At 41.2% G+C, this 19,220-nt stretch overlaps 1 protein-coding gene across 1 annotated transcript in view; it reads right to left on the bottom strand.

Moving 5' to 3' along the window:
* DENND11 (DENN domain containing 11) overlaps positions 1–19,211 on the bottom strand; it is a 28,304-nt gene extending 9,093 nt beyond the window's left edge. The window contains exons 1-5 of the mRNA XM_039344785.1: positions 18,814–19,211; positions 5,501–5,600; positions 1,970–2,128; positions 1,088–1,235; positions 426–564 (exon numbers count right to left, since the gene is read on the bottom strand). Coding sequence (XP_039200719.1) covers positions 426–564; positions 1,088–1,235; positions 1,970–2,128; positions 5,501–5,600; positions 18,814–19,069 — 802 coding nt within the window. The 5' untranslated portion in view covers positions 19,070–19,211. The remainder of the gene's footprint in view (positions 1–425; positions 565–1,087; positions 1,236–1,969; positions 2,129–5,500; positions 5,601–18,813) is intronic.
* Positions 19,212–19,220: the final 9 nt, after the last annotated feature.

Here is a 19,220-nt window from a genome sequence, read left to right as displayed (position 1 = left end):
TAGTCACGTTTTTCAAAGGTTTTGCCAAAAATCAGCATTTACTTCCAGTGTCGGGCAAAAACAGCCCTTGGCAAACCACTGGTTCATTTAATGGCCATGGTGCTCACTTTATGACTTTATGCAAAAAAGGTCACATGACCAACCAGCTTTATAACTGTCATAACACATGAAAATTATGGGCAGGCTCCATTACGATCATAACTTGAGGACATGTATAGTAGGAAAATATTTTATTAAAATGGCAAAGTATTACAATAATTTGATCTGCAAGAGAGTAACTTCCTTAAAAAACGTTTTTCTCTCTCTCTCTCTCCCTTCTTCCCTCTTCCTCTTCTTAAATTTCTGTAATATGAAATGGGTGAATTATGCTTTTTTCTGTTGCCTGATTTTGTAACGAAGACCACATGCTCTACCCTCCTTCCTACCTCTGTAGCAGACCACGCCGACGGGAGGTGGGGAAAATATCAAAATGCGCTTGCGGAGCAAGGCAAACTTCCAGAGGGTCAGGATCTGCTCTCCAAAGAACTTGATGAACTGAGACATACAGCCTGCAGGGTGGGTGATCTGCAGCCAGAGGAAACAGCAAGAAACCGAGGTCAAAGCTGAAACAAGGGAAGCGAGCGGCTACAGAAATGGCAATTTCAACAAAAGCTCTGAGAAGAGAGGAACTACCCATGGTTGGTATCTCTCTCTCTCTCTCTCTTTTTTTTTTTTTTATAAATAGCGAAAAATTGGTCATTGTCTCTCACTCCCAGCAAGGAATTGACTGCTGTGATGAACAGACACCCAGAGTTTTATTTCATTAAATATTTATGCTGCTGCCAAAATAGTCTGATGCAGTCGGCTCCCAACCAAATAAAATGCGAGGAAACATCCACAGTAAGTAAAACAAAACAAAAAATTGAACATAAGCATCCACAGCAAGAAGCACAAAAACAATATAATAATATAACATAAACATTCCATAACCGAAGGGAGAAAAATACACTACCCATACCCTTAGAACCCAGAGTAACCAAAAAACATAGCATCTATTGGTAATAATGAAACCAACATACACAGTTCAACAGTTCCAATTATTTCTCACCTTCATCTCTGGATACATATATTTGTGGATGGAAGGCAGCCAGTGGATGGGTTGCTGTGAAACAAGAGTGCCTGCTGGGAAGACCCCTTTCTTGTCATCGTAAAAGGCTTCCAAGTGAGAGTAATGTCCTGGCATTTCCAACTGATGCCTGGAAGGGAAACAAATAAACTAGTGATCCCTCTATAGCCTCCCTTATCAGATGCACAATTCATTTCCTATTTATCTTCATAATAAGACTGACAGCAAAGTGGTCCAGTTGAGGCCTGGATTGAGCCCCTCTGTTTGGGAGGGTGGGTGGGTTGGTAGATTATGCCCAATGTGAGGGGAAAGGGCTGGGTTTCCCAGCAAATCCTCAGAAAGAATAGCAATAGCACTTAGACATATATACCACTTCATAGTGTTTTATAGCCCTTTCTGAGCTGCTTACAGAGTCAGTATATTGCCCCCGACAATCTGGGTTTTCATTTTACCAATCTCGGAAAGAAGGCTGAAATCAACCTTGAGCCAGTCAGGATCAAACTGCTGGCAGTCGGAAGAATTACCCTGCAATACTGCATTCTAACCACTGCACCACCACGGAATCACACACATGGCATTTGTCTTGCACAGACAGGTCTTGATTCGGAATCAGATTCATGCCATAGCACACCCCATGTGGCGATATCCCATTTTCATTGGGATTTTGCCTATCTCTACTTTATGGGAAATACCTTCATTTAGGTAACAAATAAACATTGGTTCATCGCTGTCACAGCCAAAACATAGCAGTGATCTAGAAGATCTAACAGGGCTTCCCATTATGAACTAAACACTGCTTGTAGGACGCTTGGAGGTGTTAGAAGAAACACCATCCCCACGTGCTTCCTTTATCTAAGGACCTACCTGACCTGGTTCTCCAAGAAGTGCATGTATCTGTACAACAGAGTGTAGGAAGGAGAAAGAATGCCCACAGATTTCATCCGCGCACCACGTTCCAATTCGCTCTCCACAGGCATATTGGCAAAACAAGCCAAACCAAAGCAAACACCTTTCCGGAAGTAACTAGAAAAGAATAAGGATACATCTTCAAAGCATCAGCAGACAAATGATTAAAAACATAACAAAGCCTGATGGTAGCAAGAAGGACTATGAAAACAGGTCATGGGAGAACCAGAGAATTTACAGCACACATAGCACTTATGCCAGTGATGGCAAACCTTTTAGAGACCGAGTGCCCAAAAACTGGCCCCGCCCCACTCTACCCCCCTGCCCCGCCCCCACTCTGCCCCTATCCCCCGCCCCGCCTGCCCACAGGACCACTCACGGCCTCCAGGGCTCGCCACAGATCGCCCAGACAACCTAGCAGCGCTATAGCAGCCACACCCTCTGCCTGCACACTGCAGCATCAACTGCATGATGGGGTGTGAAGGCAGAGTCTTGTCTACGCTGCCTGGCTGCCATGTCCTTGGCTGCGCTGCTCCGTGTGGGCCACGCTCAAGGGTAAGTCTCTTTCAGGGGAGGCTGCTGGACAGGAGGGGGCGCGGGGGGAAGCAAGGCTGGGGCAACAGCACATGTGCCCACAGAGAGGGCTCCGAGTGCCGCCTCTGGAACCCATGCCATAGGTTCGCCACCACTGACTTATGCCTTTGCTCTTCAACTATGGCAGTGGTGGCGAACCTATGGCACGGGTGCCAGAGGCAGCACTCAGAGCCCTCTCTGTGGGCATGTGCACCGTTGCCCCAGTCCTAGGCCTTCAGCTGGGTTTTATAAAACGCTTTCGCTTTAGGCCTCTGCCGCCGTGTGCAAAAAAAAAAAAGGTTCAATCAATCAGTCAATTTCAACTTCTTGCAGGAAAAAAAAAGATCTTGCAAAGTTGGAATTGATTGATTGAACTTTTTAGTCCCACCCAGTTTGCCATTACCACTACGGCCACGCCCACCCAATGGCCAAACCCACCTGGCACCTGACAATGCATAAATGGGTTTTGGGTTGCAGTTTGGACACTCGGTCTCTAAAAGGTTCGCCATCACTGAACTATGGGATTGAGAACTAACTTGCAATCTATCCTTAAAATACAGCACTAGCACAGTTTCCTTAGGCTGCTTTTTCGCCTCTTGGGAAGAATATTATTCCTTCAATCCTAGCTCCAGTTCTAGGATTAAATAAACTTTATTTTATTAATTATATAGAGGCCTTCCAAGAAGCCTTTCAGCAAAAAATACCCAGACTACAATATTTAAGAACTGCAGGGGACCAATTTCACCAAGGCAGATAAGATATAGGTTCTGAACGTACACCCACACGATAGGGACTGGAAAATTCATCATTAAAAGGTGTGATCGTTAAGCGAGCATCATGTAACTGATTTTATGACCTTTTTTGCTGAAATTGTTAAGTGAATCATAGTGGTGTTAACTGAGATATCACATGACGGTGACTTGTGACCTTCCCTGCCAGCTTCCTCAAAGACTTTGCTTGTAGGAAGCCAACTGGGAAAGTTGCAAATGGTGATCATGTGATCACAGGAAAGTCCAACTGTTGTAAAGGGCCTGACTCATGATCATGTGACAACAGGGCTGCTGCAATGGCTGTTAAGTGTGAGACCAGTCATAAGTCACTTTTTCCAGCACTGTCATAACTTCGAACAATTGTTAAACAAATGATTGTTAAGCAAGAACTACCTGAAGATTGGTAGATATCAAAATACCCAAATACTCTATTTTGTTAAGTCTTTATTTGGCACTTAAAAGGTAGCAAAGTAAGCACCAGATATACTTTCTTTGACTAGCAACTGATTAATAGCAGAGGCCCACGGAGAAAACCATCATTAAACAACTACAACTTGTGGGCAACTTAGTAAAAGAATTATTATTCTGTTCCAAACAAAAATATATATATTTGTACAGAAATTCAGGGATTGGAGTACAGAAATACTGAAAAAAAGGGTAAGAAATGAAGAGAGAAACAAAAATGATGTTGTTGTGGGTATTTATTACAGAAGAAGATGCTGTATGTAGGCCCTTCTGTGCCAGATGATCGATGTTTCAAAGATGGATGCAATAAATGTTAATGAGAAATATAAATTATCCTGACATTTACAGGAATCTAATTCTACCAAGAGGACCAACAAATCCTTATCCTCTCTTGCTGACAATTTTATCTGTCAGAAAGTGGTAGAAAAAAGAAATTGCATCTGCTATCCTGGACTTCATCCTCATTGTCAGGGAAGAATTAACTGAAGGAATTGGCATCTTGGGAAAAGCGTTTACGCTATCTTTGAATCTGAGATATTGAGAAAAATCAAATTGGACGTCAGAGGAGTAGAAAAAGTGATGAACTGGCAATGACAAGTGGAAATGTTCTCTTATTTTGTGTTTACATTTTGTCAGACTGGAAATGGAGATCTAGCTGGTTATCATTATGTCATTGGGAGCCAGCATAGGGTTATTACAAATTGTACCAAACTATATGTTTAACTATATGTCTTTCTTTAGAGTTACTAGCTTAATAGATCAGAAGAATATAATCAGGCAAATAATTTTAATTATGGAGACCCCTGACAGGTCTTGGGAGACCCCCAGGGGTCCTAAGATCACACTTTAAGAAACACTGCTGGAGTGGATCCTGCACTGAACAAACTTAGGATTCAATTACAAATCTGGAAGGCACTTTGCTGCTTTCAATATGGCTGGAAATAGTCAAGAACTCCTTTTTGCTTTTCAGCACAGATGCCAATTATATTCCAGATGTATTCCAGTTGCCAGACTAGTCTTTGAGAGCAACTGCACTTATAAAATGATAAAATGGAGATGTTTACTGTTTCTTTATAAATCACTCTTCCAACATTGGGTCTTACAAGATATACTAAGATATAGACATTACCAGAGGTAGACACAATGTTTAGCATACCTTGTTTTCCAAATTTACGATTCACTCCTATAAGAAGAATGAACAGTCGCAGCCAGGAGGGACAAGGGGCACTGGGACCATCAAAAAAAGTCAAGATTTGTAACTGCAACATGTCCATATTTTATGTGCTTCATGTGCATAGCGCACATTAAAAAGAATGGGGTTTTGATGGCATAGGTGCAGCTAGCAGCTTGACTGTTTTTTCCCCCTTCAGGTAGCCCTGGACAGGTACTTCGAAAGGTGAATTTGACTCTGAAGAAATCACACAAATATATACAGACTGCCCAGTGTGGTTTAATATTACTAGGCATAGCAGTGGGTAAGAGGTTATGGACAGTAAACCCTGGTCCTTGGTGCTGTGCATGCTACATTCGTCCTCAAATCTGCAGTCACCTATACATATGATTGACATTAATGCTGAGCATTTTGTCTTAATAATGAAAACCACTGTACCCATTTAATCCTTTCCAGATAACCGAAAGATCTGTATAACTGAGTGGTGCAGGAAGTCTGCAATGCACTCACATGAAATCAGACTGGATTTTATGGGATCCACTGGCCATAGATTTGAACTCAACACCTTCCAGATCAATGTCTTGTGGCAAACACCATTCGACCATATTACCTGTGCAGAAAGGAGGAAAACAAAACATTAATATGGATCCAGGACAAGACCAAGGCCATAAAATCACAGTTATGTGCCTTTCTACTTCTGAACTACTGAAAGCAGAGCCTCCATTGTCTGACATTATAAATTTTACCGCTAAAGGAGAATATTTGTAGCTCAGGATTGAAACTGAGGGGTCCTTGGTGCTCTCTAAGCTTGGCTGTTTTCTTGTAGACTTTTCATTACCCAAACTAGGTTACATCATGAATGCTAGCACTAATGATATTACCTAGTTTGGGTAATGAAACACTTGCAAGAAAACAACCAAACTCAAAGACTACCAAGGACTCCTCATAAGTTTTACAGAAATAGCTATTTCTTCCTCATAACCAAAATTCTTCAGGCACCCGGATTAGCTCTAGCTGAATTTTTTTTCTCTGAAAGAAATAAATCAATTTCTCTAAACCTTCTGAAAATGTGCTTTACATTTTAAAAAAATCAGCAAGGGCTATTGAGTTAATGTTATAGTACATGTCATTATAATTGCACTGCTGTCTTCCCTAAGTGTTTTATTGTTTAATGTGTGTGTCAATACCCATCCATCCATCTATCTCAAACATGCAAGTGTTCCCTTACTATGCTAGGTACCGGGAAGACTAAGAGGTTATGCCTTACCTCCAGACATTTGCTAAATGCAATATTTATATTTATTCCAGCCCTTGGGAGCCTTACAGAATGAGACATCTCCAATTTAAGTAGATATCAGACTTAAGAAACACTGTTTCAGGTCAAAATGTGGCTTTCTGCCCTGGCTGGTGACTGGGGTTCATGCAGAAGTCTTTCCCATCACCTACTACTTGATGTCTGTTAACTGGTGCTGTGTCCAAAACCTGGCTCACCTAAAGCAACCAAATCACTTTGAAGATACAATTTAATTTTATTAGCATGCATACAGTATATATTGGGCTCCAAAACCAGAGCTGTGGTCAGTGAATAGAAAGTTTGGTTTACTGGACCAGGTTCTTGATTGATTCTTCTCCCTGTGACCATCTAGGATCAGTTCAACCTTCTGTATGAATGTTACTTACAAGCAGTGCTTTTTTTGTTAAAAAAAAAAAAAGGTGCCGGAACTCACACACATCATACAACCTGCCTTGCCTACCCTACAAGGTTCCATCCAAAAAAGGTGCCGGAACTCCGTTCTGGGAGTTCTATGACAAAAAAAGTCCTGCTTACAAGGAAAAATTAAGCAGTCCCCATATATAGGGCGTGGGGAGTTCATAGGTTTATTAATGTAAGCAGCTTACATGTCTCTGGGGGGAGGGTATCTTTATACTACTACTTTGGAGATGCCAATGATTAAGTCTGGGATCATTTGCATGTAAACCACATGTGTCCTCCCTTTCTGGCTGCAGTTCTCCCTAGGCATCCTATAGCCAAGTTGATACAATCAGAAAGACCATTTATTTGATGGAAGCAAAGCAGCACACTGTTCTATATCCCCTTTGCTGCAATATAGTGATTATCCAGTTTACAATCTATATATAGTACCATTAGTCCTTCCCCAGATCCATGACTATTTCTCTGGGAGCTTTTTCTTTCAGATATCACTGTGGATTATGCTGTCATATTATCCTACCTCCTAAGATTTCAAGTACAAGTTTCTTCCTTCCTCTACCCATATTATCCCAATTCTGGTTAGGCAAGTTTACTCTTCATTATTATTTATTTTATTCCATCTTTCAGGATGACAAACTTCCTGAAATGCCTTAAAATGACTATAAAGAGTAAATATTATTCAAACAAAACAACTATAATTATTTCTGTCCCATTATTCAAGATGATATTCCTGCCATCAGAAAAACATTGATTATGTGCTATCAACTTACTTTCAACTCCAAGTGATCACAGAGATTAATTAAAATGAGTCAACCAACTTTCATACTTCCCATTGGTGGAAAGACCCAGGAGATGGGGGAAGATGGATATGGAAGATGGATATGGAGAAATGTCCAGTGTTGTCACCTGCCTTTCTCATAATATTGAATCATGTATTCTGAAGTCAATGAATAAACATCACTCACTGGGTTCATCTACTGAGGTGAGCCAGAAGCCATGTACTATGCAACACAATGGGTGGTTTCTTACAAGACATGCTAACTCAAAACCAAACAAAACACATTATGACTGGCCAGCAATGACTTTTCCAAGGACATCCAGTGACTTGCAACTCTGATCCTAGTTCAACAGACTACTATACCACAATAATCTTCTCTTGCAATGAGTAGGACCTTTTGATTGCACAAACAAAATAATGCTCAGCGTCTGAATATCTGAAATAGAGGCAATGTTTCTTTGGATCAGTATTTTTCAATCGAAACAACTCATAGTGAGGACAAAGGTGGGGGGAGACACAGACAGATTAACAGAGTTGGAAGGGACCTTGGAGGTCTTGTAGTCCAACTACTTGCTCAAGCAGAAGACCCTGTACCATTCTGGACAAATGGATGTGCAATCTCTTCTTAAAAACCTCGAGTGACGGAGAACTTACAACTTCTGGAGACAAGCCGTTCCGTTGATTAATTGTTCTCACTGTCAAGAAATTTCCTTTTAATTCTAGGTTGGATCTCTCTTTAATGATCATCCACTCATTATTTTCTGTCTTTCCCTCAGGTAAATTGGAGAATAGGTTGACCCCCCCCCCTCTTTGCTGTGATCACCCTTTGTATTGGGAGACTGCTGTCATGTCAACCTCTAGTCCTTCTCTTTGTTAGACTAGATATATTCTGTTCCTGCAACTGTTCATCATGTGTAGCCTCCAGTCCCCTACTCCCTTGAGTTTCCAGAGAAAAGCAAGGATATAAATGCTATATAACAATTAATAGTAAATTATTATGAGGCTCAAGATTTATAGAGCTTCATTTATATACACACATAAAACCACACACGAAAAACAAAGAAATTAAATTCAAATCTATCATGGGGAAGAAGAGTAAGATGTGTGATTGGAATTTTAAAATGAAGCATTCCGGACCTGTACAACACTGTCTGTCATGTTCTTCCAGGCGTTTAAATACATCTTGAGGGTTCTTATGCCTGGTTAAATAATGTTCCTGCTTTATGGAGAGAAAAACGTCTATGAAAATATTTATTTGTTTTGATTTAGTGTAGGGCACTAGCTTGTTTGTGGGGAAAATATCTAAAGGCTGCTTGAATATATTAGAGAATTATCCCGTCTCTCAAATAAGCTACTTCTTTTTTTCCCCCAAGTCCCTTTTCAAGATATTTTGAAATGTTCCCCAAATGCATTGGGAAGTCACTCCAACCAGTTGTTAAATCAGGATAATGGGATTGTAATCCAATACATCAAAGGGATAGTTGGTTGAGGAATACTGTTCTAAGGACCTGGTGTTTCAGCATGACACGTCTTAAGAGACAGTTTAAAGAGGAAGGACTGAAGAGGCTAGCTAGTGCAGAATCAGATAACTGGCCTATTTGAGTGTTCATAATCTGCATTGATTGGCAGGATTGCAGAACTATTCACTGGGGCCTGTTAATATTCAAGAGGTCAAGTAGAGCAGTGTTTCTCAACTTTTTTTCTCCCATGGCTCCATTCCATGGCTCTTTTCTCCTGTGGCCATCTGTCCTATTAACGATACAGATATAACATCTTGTGAATTTTCTGGCATCAACAACAGTATGTTCAATCTAATATACTTTGCATTTCTGTGTCTCCATGACATGTACTATGGCCTCCCAATCCACATTTTTCACTTATAGCTCTCTTAAAATATTCTAGGCCGAGTGCAATATGATCCCTGGCTAAGAACCACTGAACTACAGGACAATCTGCCCAGTATCCTATCCTCGGACTAGCCCTGCATTCTCTGCATGAAAACACTTGTGCCTTCCCACTAAGCTTCAGCTTAGACCAATTACAGGTAGTCCTCAAGTTACGAGTGTAATGGAGCCCCCCATTCCACTTGTAACTCGAAAACTCATGGAAGTGAATCTCGTACCTCATTAAGACGCATACAGTTTGTTAAGTGAATATGAGGTATCTCAAGGTGGGGAAGGCCATGGAGGGCCTAGTGATGGAACAGGCGCCCAAGGCCTCCCCGACCCACTAAGATAACCTCACGCTTTCCCTTCTCTTCCTGTCGCACCGGACTCCCCTTCAAAAGAGCCATTTCCTCTCTGCTGCAGTTCCTGCTGCCGCCCGAATCTAAGGTTGAGGGACGCTTCCCCATGCCTCCGGAGGCCGGATTGAGGCATTGGAGGCCTTTTCCAGGACGCTGCCACCCGGATCTGACCAGGGGATACTTACGCGGCCCTCCGGTGACCTGTTTCGGGTGGCAGCAGCCTGGAGAAGGCCTATGACATCCCAATCCAGCCTCTGGAGGAACGTGGAAGCATCTCCCAGCCTCAGATCTGGGTGGCAGTGTCTAGAAAAGGCCTCTGGTGTCCCGATCCAGCCTCTGGAGGCACGTGAAAGGGTCCCCTGGCTTTAGTTCTGTTCTGTTGTAGAGAACAGAGGCCTAAAGTACCATGAGATCACGCGAGATCAGTATCATGAGACCTTGCCCCACTGATCTCGAGTGATCTTGCGTTACTTTAGGCCTCCATTCTCTGCAAATGCACCGAAGGCCTGGAGCAGCCAAGAAAGCGAAGGATCTTTATTGTCACAAGGTACTGAAGGCCTGGTGCGTAGGGAGACCCGGAGTGGGGAGGGAGGGCATAACTAGGGTGAATGTTGCAGAGCCTCTGCAGTCGCTCGTAAGGGTGAACGACTGCTGTGGTGCTGCAATATTCGTAATTTTGGGACTTGCTTGTAAGCACTAGGTGGCGCTTATCATGTAACTTCGAACAAGCATTAAGTGAACGCTCATAACTCGGGGATTACTTGTATCCATTTCTCTAATTTAAGATGGATTTCTATTTTTATGTACTCTTATGCTTTCATTCAATTTTAAGTTTACTCTGCCTGAATAATTCTCAAGTATCTGGCTAGGTGATTTTGGGCTAGTCGCTTTCTCTCAGTCCATGAAATAAGGCTTGGGCAACAAGCCGGTCAGTCAATTCCTGCCACAACCGATGGATCCACTTCCGTTTGATCTGAAAAACAGACCCTGCACTTGAAAAACATTAGGAAGGAAAAAAAAAATAACTACATTGGCTTTAAATATATCTGGACTGGCAAGACCTGTCCAGCCCTGCCTTAAGATAAGATGAACTGGCTCCCTCAAGTGAAAAAAAGTAAGAGGGACAGAAAGCAATAGTTTTGCAGACAGGTTCTGCGACCCAATTCAATTTGTCTCCCAAACACGGACTCTCCGCAATATATATATAGGACCAAACTCCGGGAAAAAAATACCAGCTTGATGACATCATCCCACATGCTTGAAGAAAAGGAAGCTTATTTGCTGTGAAACAGGATTTAAAATATTGTTTATATTAAGAAAAGCAAATATAAAAGAATAGAACAGGGAAATTAAATAGAACAATGATGGTTTTATCCATGGGTGTGGTAGCACCTTGCTCTGGGATTTTGCTACTCCTCTATAGAAAATTGGACTCAGACTGGAAGGCATTAAGCCAACCAGCTCAACTAGAATCATCCTTAATTTGTCTGGAATTATGATGACTGTATTAGATGTGTTTTAGATATCCAGGAGTCCAAAAAGGTGTAATATATATGTAAAATATATAAATCTAAGTTAAATAATCAAGTGTAAAACCATCCATCATAAAACATGTGGAATGCAATGATAAAACAATATTTATTTTTAAATATAAAAATTTTAAAAGGCAGTTAGGGAACATATTATTTTGAAAATGTCTGAGTCAACTAGGATGTGTAAACCAGTTAAGCTGGCTGGAAAGCCTCTTTAAGCCTCATTAACTCATATTATAGGTTTTCCAACTTCTATTAACCTTATTTTGAATTCAATCTTTAAGCAAATCTTCCTCCCTTTTGGCACTTGCTGAATGCCTTGGATTCTAGACACTCAGATTAGGTGAGTTGGAGTTAACACTTCTGAATTCTACCAAGCTGGGGAAAGCCAATTTAGGCACTTGTTTGATTGCTGTAGATAATAATAATAAAACCTGCATGGAGGAAAGGACAATCAATCAATGGAACAGCTTGCCTCAGAAGTTGTGGGTGCTTCATCGCTGGACACTTTCAAGAGAGACCAGGCAGCCACTTGTCAGAAATAGTATAGGGTCTCCTGCTTGAGCAGGGGGTTGGACTAGATGATCTACAAGGTCCCTTCCAACTCTGTTATTAAGTACTGGATGCATCCTGTTTCCCTAAATAAGAGCTATACAATTTGTTAAATGCAACCTCTATTTATCCCCTTTTTGTTTCCTCTCCCCTCCATCTCTTCCCTGTCCCCAAAGTCACTCCTTTGTTTGCTTCTAGTATTTGGTTGGTCTGATCGGTATCTCTTCTTCCCTCTGTGCTCACCTTGTAGCCACGTCATCTCTTTCCTGCTTCTGAGCAAGGCAGTGGGAGGCAGCTTGCCATGCAAATAAAGATAATTTTTGGGCAAAGGCCTTAAACAGATGGTTGGCCTTCTTGGGAAAAGAGGCAGCCTTGCCAAGTCATACAGTACAAAGAAGGTAGAATAAACCAAGTCAGTTCTTGTTTTAATTTACGGTAATTGCAAAGGTAACTTTGCTTGTATGTTGACAGAGGAAAAGAGCAGGCAACCTTTTGTGGCCAGAGGCTAGGTTTTATTCTTTTTTTAAGGCTGTGGGGACAGTACTGTCTCTACCTGGCTAAAACCTTTCTATGGGGTTTAAGGCACATGTTTAATCCTTAAGTCCTTCCAAACAATCAGAAAAAGCCCCACATTATGGTTCCCCTGACTCTTTGGGGGCAGCAAAAAGTCCCATGAGCTCCTGATAAATCAACTTTTTTTTCAACTTGGTCTTTTCCAAACATATTTGACTGTAAGACCGGGATGTTATTTCCTGTGTGGAGAGAGGAGAGAGACAAGAGATTGTTTATCTGAAGAACTATCTCAATCACCTTTATTCAACCCTGCATTAAAATAAAAACATTCTGACAATTCCTTGTTTCCTCAAGTATGCCAGTGAATCAGGATAAATAACACTGGAGCTGCATAGAACAGTACACAAAGGAGCTCTGGATTAGTTTCTTCCCATCTCTTCTCATGTTTGATCAGGAACATTTAACTGAAATTTCATCACTGCAAGCCTTGCTTTCATAATTCGACAAAGTAGACCACATCCTACTTCTTGGTAAGTTGGAAAAATGTGGGATAGACAGCATCATCACCAATTGGATTTGTAACTGGCTGACAGACCGTACTACAACTACATAGAGGGAAGTAAACAGTGGGGTGCCACAAGGTTCCCTTTTAGGCCCAGTACTCTTCCATATTTTCATAAATGACTTAGATGAGAGAATAGAAGGGGAACTCATCAAATTTGCAGACCACGCTAAGTTGGCAGGAATAGCCAACACCCCAGAAAACAAGCTGAGGATTCAAAAAGATATTGACAGACTTGAACAAAGGACCCTACCCAACAAAATGAAATTTAATGTGGAGAAAAGCAAGGTTTTACACTTAGACAGGAAAAAACAAAGGTACAAGTACAGATTAGGTGAAACCTAGCTTGGTAACAGTAACTGTGAGAGGGACCTTGGAGTCCTAGTGGACACTCACTTAAATATGAGCCAGCAATGTGCGGCAGCAGCCCAAAAAGCTAATACAATCCTTGGTTGTATAAACAGAGGCACAGAATCAAAATCAAGTGAAGTATTAGTACCGCTTTATAAAACCTTAGCAAAATCATGCCTGGAATACTGCATCCAGTTTTGATTGCCACATTACAAGAAAAGATGTCGAGACTTTGGAAAAAGTATCTTCCAAATAAATGGTATTGGAATCCATCTTTTCCAAGAAAAGCAGTGGGGTCCAGTCAAGTGCCTTTTCACAGATAAGATACTTGTGATTCATACAGCATATGTTTGTAAGGCAAAATGTGACTAATCTGTGGCTTCCACATAACTTTCAATTAAATGAAATAGGAGAACTTGAACAAACTACAAATTTGCGGTCAGGGAGAATTAGCAAAGCAACATTCATGGGAAGGAAGTCTGAAATTGCCCTGGGACATCTCTTATCAAAGAATCAGCAAAAAGCACAGAGAATAGGAAGGAATAATGCTCCTGGTAAATAATAAAAATTAATAATGAAATTCATTATCTTTTATTCTACTGGATATATAGTACAGGTATTCCTCGACTTACAACAATTCACTTAGTGACCGTTGCAAAGTTACAACGGCACTGAAAAAGTGACTTGTGACCATTTTTCATACATATGACTGTTGCAACATCCCTATGTGATTTACATTCAGATACTTGACAATTGACTCATATTTATGATGGTTGCAACGTCCTGGGATCATTTGATCACCTTTTGCAACCTTCTGACAAGCAAAGTCAATAGGGAAACCAGATTCACTTAACAACCGTGCTACTAATTTAACAAGTGCAGTGATTCGCTTAACAAATGTGGCAAGAAGTCATAAAATGGGGCAAAGCTCACTTAAAAAATTTTTCACTTACCAATAATAAATTTTGCGTTCAATTATGGCTGTAAATTGAGGACATTTTAAATTGTCCTTTTGTTGTTAAGTTTAAAGAACATTTTTTAAATTACATCCTTGTATTTTTATGATATATTCATATTTTTGTATCTGGATGGCTCTACCCCTTGGGTATTCATATAATAGGGATGAGAATATAAAATATGCATTTTCCTACAGCCATGTATCAGCCATGTGGATATTCAAGTGGGCATACTTAGCAAATCTATCTACATTGATTTATTAAATCTCTCAAGTGTTACTTCTTTGAAGAACTCATTTATTCTACTGTTTTGCAGAGCTGCCAAAAATTACTCTTCTCCTTTTGCTAAAACCTGAGCCTATTTGTACTTATCTGGATATAAACTTTCCTTCACTTTTCTTCCATCTTTCAAACTACATGGGTAAACTGGAACCAGGCCATCACAGCCTCATTCCTTTTCAATCCCTGGTGTAGGCACAGGGGAGTGGTTGAAAACCTCTCAGCAGGAGGAGAGAGAAAAGATTAAAGGGGGGAGAAGGAAGTAGGAAGATTGGAGGAGAAGAGGAGAAGTGGGGAGAAAGGGGAGGAGAGTGGTGAAGGAAAGAGAAGAGGAGAGGAAGAAGAGAGAAGTAGGGAAGAGAAGAAAGGGAGAAAGAAGGTAGAGAAGGAGTGTGGATACAGTGAAAGGGAAAATGGGCGAGCAACACCAAAAGTCATGTGTATGTATTTATTTCATTTTATTAAAAGTATCTTATATATGAATGTAAAAAGAATGCATGTTAACATCTGATAAATATCACGGTATATGTATGGGGGAGAGTTTGGAAAAATAAAAAATTATTAAAAAAAAAAAACTTCTCAGCAGGCAAAATGTTCTAAGAGAGGCCTTAATTTCCCAGAATGAACTATATTAAAGCTCATTCAAGGGTTTTGAATGGAAATAGTGGTGAGGCTATGCCATCCATGTTTGGCCTAGACAACTGAGTCCAAAAGTATACTTAGGCTTGGTTCTCCAAGCCACTTACATTCATAAAGGTCAACACAATGTGACATGCAACTCAAGCTTCCTGAAATGCACAGAAGAAAGCATGGAAAGCCAATTATGTTGGCTAGTTACACAAACCTACATCTGTAGACTTTGCTAGTATCTGAATCTTCTTAATGGCCCTTATGTATAACAGCTGCCTTGGTTACCATAGGTAACCAGGAATTTCATTCAGAGAGGAAAGTGATGAATAATCTCCTTTTTCTGGCACACACTTGACTTTTTTATCATGAAAGAAGGAAAAAAAACCTTTCCTACTACCAAACAAAAGCACTGCTCATGAAAGGACAAACTGGCCTGTCCCCTTTTGATAGAAATAATTCTCCAGAAGTTAAGAACCTAAATTTCCACACTACCCATGGCTTAAATTCTCATATGGAGGGAATGGAAAGAATGCTTATTACTAGCCTCATAGGATTATTTTTTTGTCCAGGTTGTAACTTTGGTTGGCTTATTTAAAAAGCTGTTGAAATACAAATATCATCTGAGACAATAGGACCCATATCAATTCCTTCCAAATTGGAGTATTAGCTGCCATTTTGAGAATTTTGAAAATAACTTTTACTACCACCCTACCATCATACAGCAACCATTCAGACATTGTCAAACAGCAATTCCAGAAGAATGGGAACCAACATTCCCAAGTCAAAATATAGAAATCACAAACTCATTTACTACAAGTTTCATCATTATCATAATTTGCAAAGCTGAGAATTTGCAAAGCTAAGTGCTCTTAAAGTGAAATGTTTATTACTAACTTCTGATAACCATGAATCCATTCAACTGCTTCTCAAATGAGGTGAGTGACTTCATAAATAAATGAAAGAGCACTCAAAAGTCTAAGATGATCTACTTAGTGGTAAGTATCTCATATAACGCTAATATGCAAATCCATTCATTTTAGCAATCATCTAACTCAGCATTGGGCAGACACTCTAGTGGTTTGGGATACTTTGCATTTTGGGGAAGGCAAAGGGCAATAATGGTGATCATGCCCAGTCAAACCAGACATGCGGGCAGAGCCACAATTTTCTTGTTTCCCCTCCCCCTTCCATTAAGAAATTCTTTTTGAATTTTTTTTAATGTAATATTTAAGCTTTGCACTACTTTTGGCCAGTATCCTGCCTTGAAATAGCACAAAAAGTGTGCCAGCACTTTTTTTTTTTTTTTTGAGCTTTGATCAAGGAGGGCTGGAAAAAGGTTGCCTAACTTTAGCCTATATAGAAGCTACTTTTTAAAATGTTATCAAGTCCCCATTAGCCATATATATTAGCAAAGAGCGTAACTGCAACTGGGAATCCATATTCCTGCCAAAGGATGGAGGCAGAGTAGAAAACAAACAAACCCATACAAGAAAAGGAAGTATTTAGATGTTCTGAAGAACAGCAAATACAAAAAAGAGTTACATCACCCAAATGTTACAATAATGATGACTTAATTCTTACAAGGAAGCCACAGATAACTTTACCTACAATCTGTTTCAGAACTGAAGGATCATTTCAGGAATAAAGGGAACAGTTAATACATATACACGTCCTTGCTGCTCCACAATACTTTCAGGCAGGGGTGCCCTTTTTCTGCATGTGAAATGGTCATATGCACATAAAACAGGGCAAGACTTTGATCATTTGAGTCATTCCCACACAGACACCTGCAGATACTCTTGCTTCTGGATGCCTGTATAATTGTCACTGAATGATTCAGTGTAATGTGATATCTACAACTGGCATCTGAGTGCACTGCCAACAGCATCATTAGGACTGAAATAAAGTTTCTGGATACACAGGATTCTTTTCTTCAGTGAGGAACCATCCTGACTGATCTTTAGACTATTAGGAGATAAGGAGCAAAACATCCAAATCAGTAGCTTTCTGTGACCTGTGAACATTGCCAAGCCCTCACTGCACACGTGATACAAGGGTCTCTACTTCCATAGAATGGTAAAGTCCACACGATGGCTGCAAAGGTAACAGATTCCAAAAGAATCAGGATTTACCCTTCATGTAGTCTACTCCTCTTGCCAGGTGGAAAGCTTAAACCAGCTAGGAATCAAAATATTGTTACCCAAGCCAAGGCTCCTGGCTTGTTCCTATTCAAGTCAAGACCACAAACCAGGGATGGTTTTTATTATATAGTTCTTGACTTGTTCAGCAAAAATAGGGCAGAAATCACTGTTTGCATCATCTGACTATTACAGAAGCTGAAGGGGAAAATATTGGAAAAGGGGCCTGTTTTCTTTCTGTAAATAACGTATTTTTTAATATGAACAGAGTTCCTAAAACTGGGGGGATGGAAAGCAACAAGACTTTGTACACATGTGCTATTGTACAATATTTATCCTATTGCATGGATAGAGAGAGAGATCAGGAATTATGATGAGATGTTAGTTATTTCCAGAAGATTGACTCCCAATGTTTTATCACTGGCTGCCACTTAATGTTCCCACCCCACCCCATGAAGCTGTGTAAAAAAGGAAAAAAGGGTATGGATGAAACCACAAGCAAACCAAAGTCCACAGCTCTTCAGAAAACAAATTCTTAGGCTTGGAACATATCTACATGATTTTCCTAGGTTCTGCATTGTGTGGAAACCTCCAGAGATTCTCAAGAAGCATCTTCAATTGCCCTCTTCACTTGAAGGTGACAGAATATGGATAAATGTACAGGGAAGGTCAAGCTATCCCTCTCCCATAGCAGTAATAGCATCTGAACACAAATACCCTATTCTGTGTCCACATCTATGTTCACATCCATTGGCCTGCATCTGCTGATGGATCTGAAGATTAAAACCCAAACAGACTGGACAGGCCCAGCATCTACTCATTCCTGGATAACCTCCCCCCTTCTAAAAACAGTGAAGTGTTAAGGGGGAAAAAAGAAGGAATAAGGAGGATGGAACACATGAGGCCTAGAATTGTGTGTTTTACGTCATATCCAAAACAAGACACTTTATCTCGCCAACGTGTGGGCCATGTGTAGGGAACAATCATATAATTTTGATCTGAAAGCAACTTCTGGTGAACTGAACAAGTTGAGAAAGTCCTGGGTTTCAACAGCTAATGCATACAAAATAAGGAAGAATTCTCTCTTTGTGCAAGCAGATCTAAAACCATTCAGCAAAGAAGCCATCTACCCAAAGGATTTCCCTCCAGGCATAGAAGCTAGAAATGTATATGCACCAAATGTGTTTTCAATTCTAGGTACCCAGGAAGAAGCTGGGGACACCCATGGTTTCTCATCCTCTGAAAAAAAAAATCAAAGATAGTCTATGCACATCAATCCCCAGGCTCAAAAAGAAAAAACTTAATACGGAGGAATACAGAGCCGCACTCTGGACATGGTCAGAAAGACTCGGTTTTGGAGACCTGGATATCTGAACTCCAACAGAAAGGACTCTGGTGCAAATTCCTGTCTCTTAGGAAAATGCTGCCAGAGAGTCTGCTGCTGTAAAGACAAGCCATCCTTTAACTACAATTCTGGGTGCAGAATTGGACTGATGGGATCCCTCGTCCTCCCCCTCCCCACGAAGGGAGATCCAACTTCCCATCCCCAGCTTGGTGGAACGCTGCCCCGGCTTACCCGTGCGGGAGTCAAAAGTGACCACAAACACTGCCACGATCTGGTCTTCCTCTACCTGCCCCGGTTCTTGCTCCTGGAGTCGCCTCCCCAGACCGGTCAGACCCGGCTTCCCCTTGCCGCCGCTCCTCCACGTCGAGGAGGAAGGGGAGGAGGAGCGGCAGCCCCCCCACCTGCCGGGCTCCCCGGGCTCCGGCAAGGAAACGGCTGGGCCCTCGGCCCAGAAAAGGAGCGGCGCGTCGTCGGCTTGCTCCACCATGGCCGGCCAGCTGCGGCGCGCGGAGGTGAAGGGCGGCGCTTGAGCAGCCTCCGCGATCGCCCGATCTCCGCCTCCCCCGTCACCGGCTGCCTGGCTGGGTTCCCCCCGGCGGAGCCGCGAAGGAGAAATCCACAGGCCAAGCTTGGAAAAT

This window comes from Crotalus tigris, unplaced genomic scaffold, assembly GCF_016545835.1.
Source record: "Crotalus tigris isolate CLP2741 ecotype Arizona unplaced genomic scaffold, ASM1654583v1 scf7180000017937.1871474, whole genome shotgun sequence".
Taxonomy (NCBI): Eukaryota; Metazoa; Chordata; class Lepidosauria; order Squamata; family Viperidae; genus Crotalus; species Crotalus tigris.
Note: the sequence above shows the minus strand (reverse complement) of the source record. Positions and strands in the feature narration are given on the sequence as shown.